The sequence below is a fragment of the Zosterops lateralis genome, assembly GCF_965231275.1.
Source record: "Zosterops lateralis genome assembly, chromosome: W".
NCBI classification, from domain to species: Eukaryota; Metazoa; Chordata; class Aves; order Passeriformes; family Zosteropidae; genus Zosterops; species Zosterops lateralis.
This window is the reverse complement of record NC_139801.1, coordinates 6,125,682-6,143,286: the sequence shown is the minus strand read 5'-3', so window position 1 is coordinate 6,143,286 and position 17,605 is coordinate 6,125,682. Positions and strand designations below refer to the sequence as shown.

Here is a 17,605-nt window from a genome sequence, read left to right as displayed (position 1 = left end):
GTATCCCAATTTAAGCAGGATTTTGCCCCTTCCTCTCTCTCAGGATTTGCAGGGAATTTGTTCTAACTGGCCTATTCAGTGCAATGAGAAAGGCTGTTTTGTGGCAGAAATAGTTCACTTTTCCCCCAGGACTGTACCAAGACTGTTTGAGGTCTCATTCCAAAGGAGTGAGTCTCATGTGCAGGAGCTCTCACCTTGGGGGAGGGAGGGATGTGCACAGGATTCTTGGTGCTCTCCAGCAGGCAGCTCTCTGGGGTGATGAGCTGTACAGCCTGGAAGTTGCCCAGTGATTGTTTCTGTGGTCACTGATGCAACCAGCTGAGGAGAGAACAGTTTCTCTAATCAAAAAGCCATCTGTCTCCTCAGCCTTCTCCTGCCCTGTGCTGCTGGTACCCTGGGGTGGATGCCGAGAACTGGGTGCTCCTCCGAGGTGGTATTTCATTGCATTTTGTGAGCCCTTGTTGCCCTCCTTGTCCCTGCAGTCCAGCCTTTGCCTGGCAGTGGGGAATTGTGTGGTGTCTCTGCATGCCTGTCAGATGAAGCAAACTATTTTTCCCTCTCTCCTTGAGAGATGGCCTTATCAGTCTGAGTTGCCTCAGGGCTTGTCTCAGCAAACCTGCTACAATGGATTAGCTCCCATTTCTACACATGAAAAGGCTGTGCATGCATATATATTTTCTTTAAAATTGAATTATTTGATATCTGGAGCCACAGTTGTTAATCTTGTGAAGGGGACATGCTGCTCTCATGAAAGGAAGCTCTTGTGAAAGCTGCTGCCTTTGAACAGGGAAATACTCCAAGGACTCCCCTGTCCTCCCACAGAGTCGATTGATGATGATATGATTGGGGCCTCTTAAATTTTGAGTGTTGTGGGGAAGGAGAGGCAGTGAGCAATTGCTTGTTTCACTTAGCACATGCTAGGGAAAAGCAAATTAAATTTTCAGGCACAAAAAGAGGAGGTACAGCTTTTGTGGTGTATAATTCAGCTCACTGTTGCAGGTGCTTAGAATGCTAAAAGTTCTGTGAAAAGAAGCCATGAAAGTTCATTCAGCATGAAGATGCCTGTCTTGGTTTGGGAAGTTAGGAGCTTGTCCCAGCTGTAGTTTTGCAAGTGGTTCCACCACTGTTCCATCAATGTGAGATTTGATGAAGTGCTTCCATAGAGCAGTGAAGATACCATGTGCACGTGCAGTTGGAGCAGGGAACGTCTCAGGAGAACGAGAGGATGTGTGGGGAGCCCAGCACAGCCAGGCTGTTGGGCATTAAGAGTGGATGGTGCTTTCTGAGCACTGATGTAGGGCTGTTGCATATCCAGAATCTGGGGTGTAGGCTCTGGCCATTTTTTTTTTTTAATGTCCTTGAAAATTGTCAGACTTAACAGCAAAACTCCATCCCATGATGAAAGGTACAACACTCAAGCTTTTCCATTGCTGTCACATCTTCCTGGTGCAGAATTCTACCAGCAAATGTCACTCTCTCTGCCCTGTCCTCCCCATAGAGCTTTGTCAGCCCTGTTTTGGGACAGCAGACCACTGTTGAGTTGCATAATCCCTAAGTATGGTTTTGGAGATCAAATCACATGTGTCCATAAGCCTGACATCAGGAAAAAATCTCCCTGCCAGCGATTGCTCTCACTCGGTTTGTGTACACTGCTGCTTTTTTTCAAAGTAATTCTGCCTCTTTTAATCCCTGTTCATCATTTCTGTTTTTTGGGGAAGATTCCAGTGCCACTGGCTGGAACAAGCACAGACCGCTTGTCCTTTTTAATCAGACTGTCTGTTCCATCTGGACTCCTGTCCTTACAAGAAGCAGTTGGCACCGTTCACATCTTCCAGTGAGCAAAAAGTTGCCTCTGTGTGAGGCAGAAACTCCCAGAAGACTCAGAAATTCTTCCTTCTGTCATTTTGGCCTTCAAAATAGCACTGCTCCCTATCTCTGCTCATATTTAACACAGCAGACCACTTTATTAGTGTCTTTAGTCTTTTACCATTTCATGTCACTCTGTCAGTGTTAACATTCTTTCAGCTGAGACAGTCTTTCCTTTCTTTTCTGTCTTCCCTGGCAGGCTTTTATTCTGTGTCAAGTCAGTGGGGTTACACAGTACAGGGACAGGGGTATCTGCTGGCTCAGTGTAAATTTGGGAGTGCAGACTTCATATGAGATGCCATGTTAGTGCCTGGATGTTTTAATCATGAAGGTGTTTGGATGGGCAACTCCCACCTGTGGAAAAATGCCACAGTTCTGATATTCCCCTTCCAAAAGGAAAAAAGTCAGTGTTTGAGTTCAAAGTTGTCTTTGCTGGCCCTGTGTAGCTGGCATGAGGTGGAGTGCAAAAGCATGTTCTGCATCTCTTAAACATTTCTCCTAGCCCTTCTGACAGTTAAAGTCACTCCTGCTGGAAAAAACACTGTAGATGGATTTAAAGCAGGCAATGATTAACAAGTTCAGGATGTGTTTAAACAATAGTCTTGGCCTCATATGAACATCTTTCATCCAAAAGAATGAGGGAGGCAGAAACGAGAGGTGACTTACAGGGTGCTGTCTGCCCAGAAGCCAGTGTGGTTTATAGATGACCTTGTGTATACACTGCAGAGAGCAGCTCCCTGCCCTGGTCACTGCTGCTGCTCCCCTGTCACCCTGTCCTGTAGCCTTGGAGCTGCTCCAGGGCTTGCCAGGCTGTGGGGCAGTGGCACAGGAGGAGGCTTTGCAGGACTGTGTGTGGGTGATGCTCCTGCACTGCAGGGCTGAGGGGCTCCCCTATCCTGAGATGTCCCATCAGGGTTCCTGGCATTCACAGGCAAGCAGCCAGCTCACTGCTCTGTCCCACCCATCCCTTGGCAGGGGCTTTGGAAATGCTGCAGCCTTCTTAGGCTGTTTAGATTTTTGTCTTTTTTTACACTGCTGTTTTCCTGGAATCCCTGAGAACAGCCTTGGAGGCCATACAGGCTGTTGGCTGTTAACTCTCAAAATCCCTGTCCAAACCATGGCAATGCACTGGTCTGATTTGTGCACCTGCTCCTTTTTGGGGGCAAATGGTCCCTGACAAGTCCAGGCAATGAGATTACGAGTCAATGAAGGGCTTGTTGGACCAGCTTATTCTTCCAGCAACAGAGGTTGCCTTGTGCTTTACTGGGTCCCCCTCCCTTGCTCTGGCCACTGCTGTTGTAGGTACAGCTGATGCATTGAGGTAGCACAAGGGACTGCAGCCATGCCAGCTCCTGGTGCTGGCTCCTTCTCTTCAGATTGAAAACCAGATTGATGCAAAGAGCAACTCCACTGGTGACTGTTCTAGCTGTAGTTGGTGTTGGTTGGTGATGGAGCACAAGCTCTCAAGCTGGCTTCCAGGCAGTTCTGCAGCTCAAGGTGTACATTGACTTTGAAATGTTAATGGATCTTGCTGCCTCTGGAGACACTGGATATGCCATCCTGGCAATCAGGGACTGCTCAGTTCCCAGAGCAGGGGATTTGGGGCTTGGAACTAGACAATATTCCTTCCAACCCAAACCATTCTATGATTTTATGATTCTGTGTTTGCCTTGCTCTACCATGTACTTCAGCCCTGAGTGAGGAAAATCCCTTCTGAGGCCAGAATAGGAATTTGCCTGCTTGCAGGGGTGAGGCTTAGAGATTTGGACATTTGGATGGGGAAGGATGGGGAGGAGTTTCCCCTTCTTGAATTGGGCAGTTCATGCAAGTTTGGATCTCCTACAGAGCTCTAAACCTACAAAAAATAAGAAGCTCTTTTATTATGAGCAAAGTGGGAAAATGGTGAAGTTGTTTTGGTTGGGAACTGAGGGCTGGGGGAAGGAGGGGAATGTTCTTGCAGCCAGACACAGTCTCCTTGTGGTCCCACAGCAGGCTGGAGGAGCAGCCTTTACAGAAGGTGGGGTTCAGCTGCTCCTGAAGTTTCTCCAAAAGTCATCTGGGCAGCTCAGAAATTGCTGTTTCCCCAAAACACAGCAGCCCTCACAAGGCAACAGACCAGATTGCATAGCAAGTCAGATCCTGTGAGCTTGGAGAGCTGACTCTGTCAGAGTTTGGTAAGGGAGGCTGCCCTGTGAAATGTGTGCACAGAGGGATTTGTTTTATTCTTCCTGAGATGTATCTAACACAAATTCAAGACTGGTCTCTGGGATTTGTCTCTTCTTTCCAGACAAGGAAATAGTTGCCTGTTGATAAATGAAATCCAAATAGCAGTTCAATACTGTTAGAATACTAGCAGAATACTGACAATACTGGCAGAACTTTTGGAAGCAGATTTTGCAATATTGTACAGCTTGTGTAGCTCCTAAAAGTATGAAACCAGGTAATACAGAAAATGCCCCCTCCCAGTGTAGAATGCTGATTCTCCAACTCGTTATGAGAAACCAACTGCACAACTTGCTGTAGGACTCAAACCAGCTCTCAGGGTTTCTGCATGGAAGGAAGCTATTTCTGTGGCTGCTTATTAGAGACATTGATCCTGGAGCAGCTTTTTTTGGAAATGGCAGTGAGCTCCATTTCCTCTCCCACTTTTAAATGAAAACAGCATCTTCTGTAGTGTAGTTGTGGGTTTAAGCAGGATTTGAACAATGCTTTCCCCTTTGCCTTTTCACCTCTTTTAATCTCTATTTTCTAATGACATTAATGGCCATTAGACTGTGAAATGTAATTTGCCCAGAATACAGACCTCCCATTGTTCATGGCTTTCTGTTTACCAGACACTCCCTTGGGAGCATGAGATCTACTTTCATCTGCTACAATTTCATCCCTGTTAATGTTTGGAAGCTGAAAGGCTAACCCATATTAATATTCAACAGAACGTTTCAACTCTCTTTTTCTCCAATAGGGGAAACTGGCCTTGGTAAGTCCACCCTCATGGACACCCTTTTCAACACCAAGTTTGAAGGTGAACCAGCATCTCACTCACAGCCTGGGGTCCAGCTGAAATCCAGTACCTATGACCTGCAGGAGAGCAATGTCAACCTCAAGCTGACTATTGTGAGCACAGTGGGCTTTGGGGATCAGATCAACAAAGAGGACAGGTGAGTGTGGGGGTGTTGTGGTTTGAAAGCAAAACGAATGAGAGGCTCCAAGTCAGAGATATAATTTAATAAGAAGAAAGGTAAAAAGGTAAAAATAAAATAAAATAAATGCAATAACACAAAGAATCACTGACAGGGTCAGAATACAACCTGAGCAGGATGGTGGAAGCAGTCCAGGTGAAGTGCTCTTCCTGAAACAGTGATCCTGTAGAAAGGTCTGGGAGCTCTGGTCCTCTGGGAATCCAGTGGGTAAGTGCCCATTGCACTGGCCCACATACCAGCTTATATCCAGGTGAGAATGCTTGGCTCCTCCCCCTGGGCAGAGCATCTCACAATGGGATGAGGAGTTGTGAAGTGGGTCCTTGATGGCCCATTAACAGAGATAACCCCTGGAGGGAGTTACCTGTGACTCATGGGCCAGGCGTTAGTGGGCCATTAGCAGAAGACACCCCAAAGGCCATTAGCAGAAGAGGCAGGGGGCTTGGGAAAACACTAGCCCACCTGGTTTCAACAGTTCATGAAGATGGTGATATAATAAATACTTTGTGTACATCCTACACTGCAACCCAGGACAGGGGGAGAGAGGCTATATCATGACCTGGCTTTTCATTCTCCCTGTGCCCTAGTTGGGCCTGACTGTACTGCAGTTTTCCTGCTTGTCGCCTCTTTGGGATGGGACAGGTAGAAGAGAGGACAGAAGCTCTGGAGTGTCAGCACTGCTTCAACTATAAAGCAGCTTTTCTCATGCTGTCAGAGCAATTTCTGCCCTGCTGGCAACCTTCTGCCCAAATTCATCTGGTGGGGAGACTGAAATGCTCCAGGGCATCTGGGCTTGTTTTGGTTTGTGCTGACCTCAAGCTGCTGACCAAACCACTAGTGTGATTTAGTGTCTGCTTGGCTTAATATCCACTTTTGGCAGGGCTCTTCCATGGGAAGAGCCAAAGGAAGCACAATAAATGTGCAGTGAGATACCCTGGGGGAGTGTCTCTGGCAGCTCACATCCCAGAGTGGCTGGAGTGTGTTGGTTAAGGGATGTGCAATTACACCAGACAGTCTCCAAGGTGCATCTCTGCAGAGACATTGCTGATGAGATTTGCTTTTTTGTGGGTCTGTTAGATATTTTTTTAAAGTTTGTTTAAAATGCACTGATGTCCTTTACATTATGAGTCTGGCAGGCTCTGTATTTCAGAAGGCCTTGCAAGGGAGTTGCAGGAATTTCCTGCCTCAGAGCACTGGGCAAAGGTAGTACTGAATGAAGCTGTCTCTTCTACCAGCAGCACTCAGGGCTGTAAGAGCAGCAAGCCATTTACTCCCTGAGTGCAAGCAAGGGTTACACACTGCTACAAATGAGTCTACATTAGCCTTGCTTTAGAAAGTCTCTCACCCTCGCATTTCAAAATATGAGAGTCTACTTTCCCTGGAGAGGGTGGTGTATCTGCTGACCTCTGCTGAATCCCAGTACTGTGTTTTGACAAACAGGCTGCTAGAGTCTGATGTAGGACCATGTCTCCTTGTCAGCAGAGCAACTTTAAAATTTCTTACAGGTGGGGAGCAAGGGAGGTAGAGAGAATTGGTCTCAGAAAGTAGAAAATGAAAAGTGAAATCTATCAACAGCTGGTTTCTTAAAAGCAAGCCAAGGGGCATTGTCCTATTTGTTTAGCTCTCTGATGGTGAGATGTAAAGCTTTTTTTTTTTTTTTTCACCAAAGCTATAAACCCATCGTTGAGTTCATTGATGCTCAGTTTGAAGCCTACTTGCAGGAAGAACTGAAGATAAAAAGGGTCTTGCACAACTACCATGACACCCGGATCCACGCTTGCTTGTACTTCATTGCTCCGACAGGCCATTCCCTGAAATCCCTGGACTTGGTGACGATGAAGAAGCTCGACAGCAAGGTTGGCACAAGTAACTCTTACTGGGCAGATTTACTGTTTGCATAGTGAAAAGGTTGCTGCTTTTCCAGAGGATCTCCCCACCTCGAATAGCCCTTCTGGTGGAAACGACTGAGTTGGCAAATAATTTTGTAGATTTATTGAGCACTTACAAGCTTTTGAAGGTTGTATTGCAGACTTAGAGAAACTCCCAGAAGCAAAGTTGATTACTTCATACTTCTGTTTTTTTCTAGGTGAACATCATTCCCATCATTGCCAAATCTGATGCCATTTCCAAGAGTGAGCTGACCAAGTTTAAAATAAAAATCACAAGTGAACTGGTCAGTAATGGAGTGCAGATCTACCAGTTCCCGACAGATGATGAATCTGTGGCAGAGATAAATGGGACAATGAATGTAAGTGACTCGGTTCTTCCTCCTCTCCCAGAACAGCGCTGTCCGTGTAGGGGTGATACAGATTAACATGTGGCCAGAGTCTAATAAGCAACATGCTAATGTATCAATTTCTGAGGGACCAGCGTTTGCAGAGAAGTGGCTATAATTAATTTGAGTGAGACTGCTCCTCAGAGGTGTTTTGTAATTAAAAGGTTTAATAATGAAAAATATCAAAATAACAAATGTAACAGAAAACAAATAATAAGCTGTGCACAGGCATCTGAGAAAACCTCTGGCACCTTGCTAAGCCAATGCCAAAAAGCCTTTACTTCCTTTTGTGCTCCTTCCGAAATACTGAATGTTTTAGGAGGGAAAACCTGGCTTGCTGCCAATAAGATCACCAAGAGGCTTTGAGTTACACTCTCAGAGCCCAATCCATGTTCTTGTGCTGGTGCTGAGCCAATTACAATGAGAAATCCACAGAACCTTCCAGCTAAACTTCCTAAAATGTCTAAAGGTAAACTGAAACTCTTTCCCTATTTGGAAGCACCTGCTGGAGGTGTAGGGAATGCATCACTACATAGGGGTTGGTGGCCCATATTGGGATGTTTCTTAAATCTACTTTCCCATTTATTTTCTGTCTTAAAAACAGAGGATTTCACAAGAATCTCATCCTTGTAGTGTCATCCTAGGCTAGGAGAGCTTTGTGGTAGGCTACTGCCTCTCTTGTGGGCTTTTCTAGTCAGAAAACAGACTTTTAATACCCTCCTTGTCCTCGTGTGTATCTGTTGAGGGACATATAAGAAATCAGTGTTTAAACTCTTTTCAGCTCAAGGGTTTGTCATTACTCCTGTCCTATGTATCACCTGATGGCCTCCCACCAGTAAACTTCCAGGATCCTGTGGCAAGGAATTACACAACTTAACTAGCAAGGTGTGAAAAACAGTACACAACTTAGGCCAGACATGCCTCAAGGTGCCTGCAGGTGCCTATTCTGGCTCTGGCCTTCCCAGCATCGTGGGTTCCTGTCTGTGGCTCCTTGAGGATAAAGCAAACTGTCCCTTGGCCCTTCTGGCAGCACATCCTGATCATGGTCCCATTTTCCAGAAGGCTTTTCACAGGAAATCAAGTAGGAGAAGTTGATTGCTTTACTGCTGTGGATGTAGTAGAGGTCTAGCTGATGTCCATTTATACCACCTCTTGATTTGGTATTAATAGTTGTAGTGTTCTGGAGAGGCCTGAAAGAAACATGGAATTTGTCCTTATGTAGGAGCTGTCAGTGATGGTTTCCTGGTCAGAGCAGTTCAGTGTTAGCCCTTCTGAGGGTGAAAGTGAACCTCTGCTTGTCTTTCCTTTCAGCCATTTACTTGTCTCCTGGGAGGGAATTGCTGTCTCGGGTTGCAGATGTTCTGGGTTGTGTCAGTCGCTGCACAGACAAATCAACTCTTTAATCCTCTTACAGTCAGAATTACCAGGTTTATGGGGATGAAGCAGGCCAGAATTTGACCAAGGCAATTTTTCAGGTCTGGAAAACTTGTATCCAAATATTGATATTATTATAAACATAAGACAAATATTACTCTTACTCTGTGTGTGTCCCATGCGAGGGCAGGGGGCCGAGGAATATAGGGGGAAGAGCCTATCTCTGTGAGTGCTTGCTGGCAGTTCTGCTTTGTTTGCAGTTTGACTGTATGAGCCACACTCTGAAAGCAAAAACATAATCTCTGAAATCTTTTGCTTGTACCAGCTGCCATGACCTTGTCCAAGTTTTTGGATAACCTGTGGAATTCACTACCTGCTCTTGAGAGCAATCTAGGGTCACTGATCTTCCATGTAGTTGGCTTCCTGAGGCCCTTTCAATTGTCCACAATTTGGTGCACTTTAAAAGCTTTGCCTAACAAACGCCACTTCACAAAACTCAGCAGAAGGGGTTGGTGCAAGGAGCTGGGAACTCAAAGTGCTGAAATTTTGCACTTGACTTCCTTGCAGCTTGACAGAATGCAGCATAGTTCCCAGGAGCAAGGGAGGTGGGGAGAAATCTCTCTTACAGAAAAATGCAGCAAAGTACGATGGCAATGTCTGGGGGGTTTGCTTGGCTGCCTGAATTTTGGAAATGAGAAGACTATAAGGTGAGATCTTCAGAGCCTAGATAGGTGTTGGGAGGGTTTCAGTTCCAATTTTGTTGAGCTTGCACTGGGCAAGTCTCTTTTTGCCTTCTGCAGAGAGATCATCTTTACTAAGAAGTGACTATTTCTGATTTCTGAGTTTCTGAAAAGCAAATCCCTCTTGTTCTTAGTAAGCCTTTGTGTAATGTGGAGTGCATATCTCAGCTTGAAGAGTGTGACCTTGGGTCACACTGGACACAGTGGCTGGGGACATGTTCAGCCCTTCCTCACCAGGGCGGAAGCAAGCAGGGAGGAAGGAGCTGTTACTCTGGGCGTGAAGAATGGACTTCCATCTCATGATCTGATGGAGCAAGGTGTCTTGTGCTCCAACATGAACTAAAGGAGTGGTGGGGGGATAAAATCAAGAAGGCTCCAAGACCTCTTACTGCTTTTGTGCTTGTGCAGATGTTCTCCTCAGGCACAGCAAGCCCTGGGACAGCACCGCAGTCCGAGCTGCAGCACTCTGTTCCAGCTGTCACTCTGATGCCAGTCTTGCACTGGTTCATCTCACCTGAGACTGTGGCTGGGAGGAGCAGCCAGGTAGAGGATATAGAGTGGTACCACTAAACAAGGTTTCCAAAAAAAGGACCCACCCTGCTACCCCTTGTCTTGGACTAGTGGCCAGTGACTAGACTCCCTGAGACTAGCATGTGCATAATGACTGTCTTGCTCGGTGGCTGTGTTCATCTCTGTGTGCTGGTGGGTCAGCCAGGTCTGAGAGGGACTAATGTGGATATCATTAAATATGTTCCAGGCCCACTTGCCATTTGCAGTGATTGGGAGTACGGAGGAACTGAAAATAGGAAACAAAATGATGAAAGCTCGTCAGTACCCTTGGGGCACAGTGCAGGGTGAGTTGAGCCCTGGGATTTTCATGGCATGAATGGTGACACTTGTGCAAGGAGGCAGTGGGCTTTCATAAAAGGAGCAAGGCCCTGCTGGACTTGAATTATCCTTTGTTAAATCCTTGTGTCAGGCCCATAGTGCCAGTTTTCTCTGCTTGGAAGGGCTGGGGTTAAACCTGTTGGAGTAGTACACAATTGGGGAATGTGGGAAGAGATCTTAGTTTCTGTCTCCATTTTCTTCCTTACCATGTCTTCTTACAGTGGAGAATGAAGCTCACTGTGACTTTGTGAAGCTGCGGGAGATGCTGATCCGCGTGAACATGGAAGACCTTCGTGAGCAGACCCACACACGCCACTATGAGCTCTACAGGAGATGTAAACTGGAAGAGATGGGTTTCAAGGACACTGATCCAGACAGCAAACCCTTCAGGTGAGATCCCTGGAGGAGACAGGAGAGCTTGGGAGAGGCATTGTTGGATGTGCTGTTTGCTTGTGTGTGTCCTTGGGGGAGCACGGAAAAAAACAATGCAGCAAGAAAAACTGCCAGGTCAGATAAATCCAGACTTCAGCAAAGGTCTGACTGGGAGAAGGTGAAAATACAGGGAGGATGTGCAGGACTAACTGTGAATTTGCAAGTATGGCAGTAGAAATGTCTCTGCTGCAGAGAGACAGTGATGCCTATTTTGGGCGTACCTAGAAACAGAGGACAGACAAAGTTAAAGGATAAAAGCAGATATATTTAATGAAGGGCCTTCAGATACATTAAGGGCAGACCAAACCTCCCCAAGGGGCTACACCCAAAATGGACGATGGTCATGAGTTTTTCAGGCAGATATAAGTTTGGTCTATTTACATATCAGGTGTTAATCCTCCAATTATGGCTTCAGGTAATGAAGTAATTTACCCCCAGTTTGCTCCTCCCCAATTTACTTTTGTTTATACTTTTCAGGGCCTAAGGCTGTAGGGTGTCCTTGGATCTCAGGCCCAGAGGGATTGTTTTGTCTGACCAAAATGTGAAGACAGTTAACTAATGCTTTATATGGAGTTTAAATTATGCACTAATGCAGTACAGGATTTGAAAAATATAAAAGCTAAAATCTTAAGGCATCAACAGCAGTGTTCCTCTGAACTAGTGTTTGTTGACAGCTGGTCTCTTTGAATTGTCTAACATTCAATATACAGAGAAGTGCCAAAAATCATGGGTTAAAGAAGACCTTGGGCACATGTGGATGAGTGAGTAGCAAATGTATTGTGTGCAAAGCAATAGTAATGGTGAGGGCCTGATTTCAGAGGGTATAGGAAAGCAGTTTGTCCCAAGTCTTATCACTGGACTTCTCTTCCTTTTCAGCTTACAAGAAACTTATGAAGCCAAAAGAAATGAGTTTCTGGGAGAACTGCAGAAAAAGGAAGAGGCAATGAGACAGATGTTTGTCCAGAGGGTCAAGGAAAAAGAAGCAGAATTGAAGGAGGCTGAAAAAGAGGTAAAGACTGCAGTACTTGTGTCTTCATGACTGTGAGTGATAGATTCACTCCCAAGTAGGTAGATGTTGCCAAAGCACTTTCTGCAGAGTGTGGTTTAGGACTTTCTTACCAAGAAGTCTAAGGTTTAACTTGGATGGGGATGTTAAGGTGTTCAGTCTGTAGGACAAAACTGAATCACAGTGCTTGTTCTGTACAACTTACTGCACCAGGAAAGGGCCAGAGTCATGATTCTGATGGAGAGGTGGAGTGTGGTAAAAGTCAAGGAGAGAAGCAGCCCTTGAGATGAACTTGTTTTACAAAAAATACACCCATAAAACTTTCTTAGCATTGTGAAAAATCCATTAATTTACTGACCTTTAAAGAGGAATAAGGCAGAGACCCCTGGAGATGGATTAGGGGTTTTTTTTTACACTTATGCTCTCCCAATCCTCTGTTCTTAGTCTGCACAATGATGCATTACTAGAACACTGCCTGTAAGTTGTTGTGGAAGGAAGCTGTTCCCTGCCCTTTGTCTGGGCACTGGCAGCTCAGGAGCTAGAAATGATGTGGAGACCAGTGGAGACTCAAAGGTTCAGATCTCAAGAGATCCTTCCATCTTCCTGTTTTCCTGTGAACAGAATATCTGGTAGTGCCGCATCCTGCTCACCTCTCTCCTTTCCCTTTAGCTGCATGAAAAGTTTGATCGCCTGAAGAAATTGCATCAGGATGAAAAGAAGAAGCTAGAGGATAAGAAGAAGTCTCTGGATGATGAAGTAAATGCATTTAAACAAAGGAAGACAGCAGCTGAATTGCTTCAGTCACAGGCTCAACAGGCTGGAGGATCGCAAACTCTTAAAAGGGATAAGGAAAGAAAAAAGTAAGTTGCTAACCCAGAGGTATTTGCTTTTTGGTAATGGTTCTCCTTGACTATTTTTCTGGGTGTTCATATCTCCCTCCAACATAGCCAGTCCTTATCAGGGGAAGGTTTGCAGCCAGATTGAATCCCTAGTAAGGCTGAGCAGTATCTGGAAGCATGTAACATTTGCTGTCATCCTGAAGAGCAGGGAGCAGTACTAATCTCCCTCTGCCTTCTGACAGCATGGGAGAGGATGAACTTATTTTCATTCTCAAAGATTCCCTGCTCCTCCCTTGGTCTCTCAGTGCTTCTAAAGAATCAGAATCAGAATCATTAGGTTGGAAGAGACCTCCAGGATCATCAAGTCCAACCCAACCCTAACCTCAACTAAACCATGGCACCAAGTGCCACATCTAGTCTTAAACACATCCAGAGATGGTGAATCCACCACCTCCCCAGGTAGACCATTCCAATACTTTATTACCCTTGCTGTAAAAAACTTTTTCCTGATATCCAGCCTATATTTCCCTTGGTGCAGCTTAAGACTGTCCCCTCTTGTTCTATCAGTTGCTGCCTGAAGAAAGAGACCAACCCCCACCTGACTACAACCACCTTTCAGGAAGTTGTAGAGTGATAAGGTCACATCTGAGTCTTCTCTTCTCCAGGCTAAACAACCCCAGCTCCCTCAGTCGTTCCTCATAGGGCTTGTGCTCCAAGCCCCTCACCAGCCTTGTTGCCCTCCTCTGGACGCGCTTAAGTGGAACCATACTAGCTGCCAAAGCTAGGGTGTGGGTAGCAGGGATATCCCATTACCCTCAGAGAGGAGCATGTTCCCACTCAGGTTCTTACTTGTTTAGGTTGAGAAGATTGTGGAAATTATTCAGGGAGACTAACAGTCTTGAATTCTGGAATCTGCAGAATGTAAGACTGCAAAATGAGGGGACAGGTCATAGCACCTTGTTAACACTAGTACTCTTCTGTCCTAAATCATCTTTTTCCTCTCCACAGAAGCAGTGGGAGATACTGCATGGCTGTAACAGGGGTTCCCCATGCCAGGGACTGGTGTGACAGGATCCAGCCCCTCATCAGGGTCTGGGATCTGGGCTGTCTGCAGTGCCTGTGCCAGGCTCCTGAAGCTCTGCAGTTGCTCAAGAGCAACCAGCTGTAGAGTGAAACAGATCTCCCAGTTCTTCCAGCACTGAACAGTTCCCTTCCTTTTCACTGTGGTACATTTCCCAAAAGGAGTGCTGTGCCACCTGTGCAGGTGTGCAGAGAGTGGTGTGCAGACAAACAGGGGTCTGGTTTTGTACCACTGCCATGATCTCCCCTCTGCACAGCCCTGGGGCAATCTTTGCCTACACTATGCAGTCTAAAGTACACAAAGGAGTGCTGTTAAATTGGACAGTATGGGGCATGCCCAAAGTGCTGACAGCACTGTTTGTCAGGGAAAAAGCCTGTGGCTGTTAAGCTTGGGATCAAATGAGACAGAGGAAAGACCCAATTACAAGAATGAGATCCTGGTTTAGTCTTTTAATTAGTGCTGCCCTTTTCACTTGCCCATTCCTTTTTCCACTGCCAATTTTGATTTTTTCATTTGTATCACCTTCAGGGGGTTTTAATATCTTTTCATACTGAGGAGTCTGAGACTGACTGGGGCCAGACCTCTCTCTAGCCTGGACTGTGTGAGGAATACCCAGCTGGGTTCTTTCATGTTTAGAGCCTTTAGACATCTGCTCACTCAGGACTGCAGACTTCAGCCTTGAGATCAGTCAGGGTCAGGAATGCAGAAAAAGGAGGCAACAGCCCTATAGTATCAGCAATTAGTTGCTGTGGCCCAAGTCAAACTCTTGGTCCTTGAAGTGGTTCTCATCTCAGAACATCTCCTTGACACCAAGCATGTTGATATGGAAAAGCTTTGGTACTGTCCTTGTCAGTTAAGGGCACATAAAACTCCATAACAGAGATAGGTCAGTGCTTCAGTAAGGCTTGGGAAGATAATAGGAAGCCTCTTTCTCCTCCGGGAAAATTGCTGTGCTAGAAATGGTGCCACTTTCTTTGCTCTGCAACTTCTTCAATTGTCCTTAATACTGTATTTCAGTATTTAGATCATAATTTTTTTTCTTAACAATCCATGAATTTTGCAAGCTGGAGCTTAATTGTAGCTTGTTTACTACTGGCTGGCAGTACAATAGCCTTTTTCTTTCACAGGTGACTTGTTTAAACCCAAGCTCTGTAATTTGCACAAATCATGTCTCAGTTGATTTTTTTGTTGTTGTTGTTACATCATTATCATCATTATTAGGTCTTACATGTGTGCTGTTTTACAGTTAGCTGCTGTTTGGCTGCATGATGCATGAGACACATTGTCCTGGTAAGCGTCATTAACTAATAGAGCCTCACAGTGGGATCAGTTACCTTTCCTAAAAAAGCAGACCGTGTGCAAGTCCTGAAGCTTATAAGTATTATCTCTGTCTTCCTCTGCTTTCACCCCCACTATATGTGCTCTACCAGTTACTCTAGATGTGCAGTTGTAGAAAAAGTATGTAATTATCTTTAAAGATTCTGCAAAGTTAAATTCAGAGACTAAGGATATGGAACATAGAAAAATAAGGATTATGTCCTCTTCCTTTTAAATCTTCCCTGCACTTCATTGGCTCTGTTCTCTTTTTTCCATCTCTCTTAAAAATAAATTATATTCTTTAATCACACAGGCCACATTGATACTATGGCAACAATTGCTATGGAGATGTGGTGCTGATGATACAGCCCAGCTAGCCATGAAAATGTCTCTCTCCTCCTTCCTTCCCACTGCTCCAAGCTGTAATGTTAACTTGTGGTTACAGTGAAGGTGAAGGTAGATGCAAGACTAGTTTCTATCATCTTCATTAGGGTTATTAGTTAAACTGCTAATGACAGTGGTCTACTTACAGCTAGGTTGAGTGGGTTTAATTGAGCATTTTTAATTTGCTGATGATTCTCTGGTGAGAGGAAGAGGAAACCTCCCACAGGATTTTCTTGCTTCTTGACAGAGCAGCAATACTCATTATCCAAGGCAAGTATGACAGTGCCCCAGGCTGAGGTGCACAGGCCTCTCAGAGAAGGGACCTTGTTGGAAGTAAACTATAAAACACCCTAAAAAAACTCACCCTTGAGTCCACCCTTCCCTGCAGACAAAGCTAAGACTTACATTCTCTCCTGGATAGTCCAAACTAAATTATGGTCTACCCTTAAACTGGTAGAAGCTGATTCCAGGATTCCTTCCCTCTTAACTCCATCAAGGGAAATGGAAAAGCAAGTAAACATTATGCTGTCAGTGAGAGGCATTTGAATGTAATTTAAATGGGACCTTCCACTTAACAGAAGAACTGCAGAAGGGTCTTGCACTGACTCGAACTGGCGCTTGCAGTCATCTTGAGCTGTCCAGTTGAATGAATGTCTCTGCTGCCAATGGTAACTGTAGAACAATGAAAAGAACAATTCTCTGCTTATCAGGCTCTGAATGTGGAAAAAAAACTTCAAAGAATAACAGTGTTCATTCTGGTGCTGAGTACGAATGCACAGCTAAAGTGTAGTTAGAGTGAACATTACTGATTTTTGTTGGTTTTGGATTGCTTTTGGCAGTCCTCATAACTGTACACTGTTGTGTGCTGGGCTTTGAATCAAATGAAGTTCTTTGTTCCCACTACACAAATGCAGACAGTGCCTTTTTCAATGGGCATTTGTCATTGCTAAATTAAATATGTATATGTGGTACTTTTCCAGGATTTAGAAAAACACTCTCCATATTGATCCATAAAGTGTTGCAGGGCTTCGCTTTTTTGCAAGGATACAAACAAGTCACAGTTGATGAGTCCTGTAGCATGCAAAACGGTGAAAGGATTGTTTTAGAAAATAAATTTGGTTCATCCCACTGCTGAGTGAGTGTGTGTGTCTGCATAAAGCATATTTTGTAGTCAGTTTAAACCTTATTAACATTTAGCAACATTTTCTTTTTTGTGTATGCATGCGCATCAGGAAAATTTGTATTTTTATTTTGTTTTTTTTTTTGTCATTAATCCATAAAACCATTAACCTGCCTTTTTCTTTCATTTTCAGTTTGGGTTTCTTGTAGAACCTTTCCCTTGGCCCCAGAGGCGAATGCCCCACCCTCGGCTGTGCCATTGTGCCTGTTTGCTCACCTTTCCCATTGCTCCCCTCCTGGGCTCACCACTCGGGGTTAAACCAGAGCTCTTGGCTGCTGGGGTTGTTCTTGTGAGGGACCCTGCTGGCCAGAGGGGCTCCTGCCACATTCCTCCTGCCCCTTGGGCAGCAGCAGGACGCCCACTGCTCCTGGGCAAGTGTCCCCTTTCCCACTGCTCAGCTTTTCCCCTGCTCCATGCTGTCAGAGCTGCTTGGGGGGTGCATTTAGCTCCTGCTGTGGCTGCAGCCTGGTGCTGCCATGGGGTGGGATGTGCTGTCTCCAGAGACTGGCTGCCCTCTCCCCATGTTAATTTGCTGTCCCTAAGCCCTCATTACCCCCTGTGCTGCCATGTGTGACTCAAATAACTTTCAAGGACTTTTTGCAAAACTTGACATCCTCACAAGCATGGGCCTGAGTCCAAACCTCTAGTTTCCAGGCTTGAGGAAGTCTCAAATTTGGATCCATGTTTTGCAATTAAGTGTTCTCTGAATGCTGCAGAGGTCATGAAGGGTCTTTTGCCTGGTCTCCCTCTCAGTGTGCTGACCTGGATCCAATCTCAGGGAAAGCTGGTCACCTTGCTGTACATATCAGTATTTCTGAAGAAAGATGATGCTGTTTCATTGACTTTCTTCTCAGTGATTCCAACAATTTCTAGTTTTAAGGCAAAAAAAAAATACTACCTTTATTTTTTTTAAATCTGGCACCTCTTTAGAACTGTACAGATGTTGACAGGTTTCTTCTCATATTTTCTATTCAGCAAAAGCCTTGTTTTTACTGCAAGATTTGTGCTAAAAAGGAGGGTGTTTTG

The 17,605-nt window shown here is 45.1% G+C and overlaps 1 protein-coding gene across 6 annotated transcripts in view; it reads left to right on the top strand.

The window, feature by feature from the left end:
• LOC310922309 (septin-6) overlaps positions 1-17,605 on the top strand; it is a 29,085-nt gene that overhangs the window by 9,134 nt on the left and 2,346 nt on the right. For 2 of the 6 annotated variants that reach the window (XM_083882771.1, XM_083882772.1), the window contains exons 3-10: positions 4,829-5,024; positions 6,733-6,919; positions 7,150-7,311; positions 10,210-10,306; positions 10,562-10,730; positions 11,649-11,781; positions 12,448-12,638; positions 14,945-14,988. In XM_083882771.1, coding sequence (XP_083738897.1) covers positions 4,829-5,024; positions 6,733-6,919; positions 7,150-7,311; positions 10,210-10,306; positions 10,562-10,730; positions 11,649-11,781; positions 12,448-12,638; positions 14,945-14,948 — 1,139 coding nt within the window. In that variant the 3' untranslated portion in view covers positions 14,949-14,988. The other 4 variants (XM_083882773.1, XM_083882768.1, XM_083882770.1 and 1 more) reach the window with 2 other exon arrangements.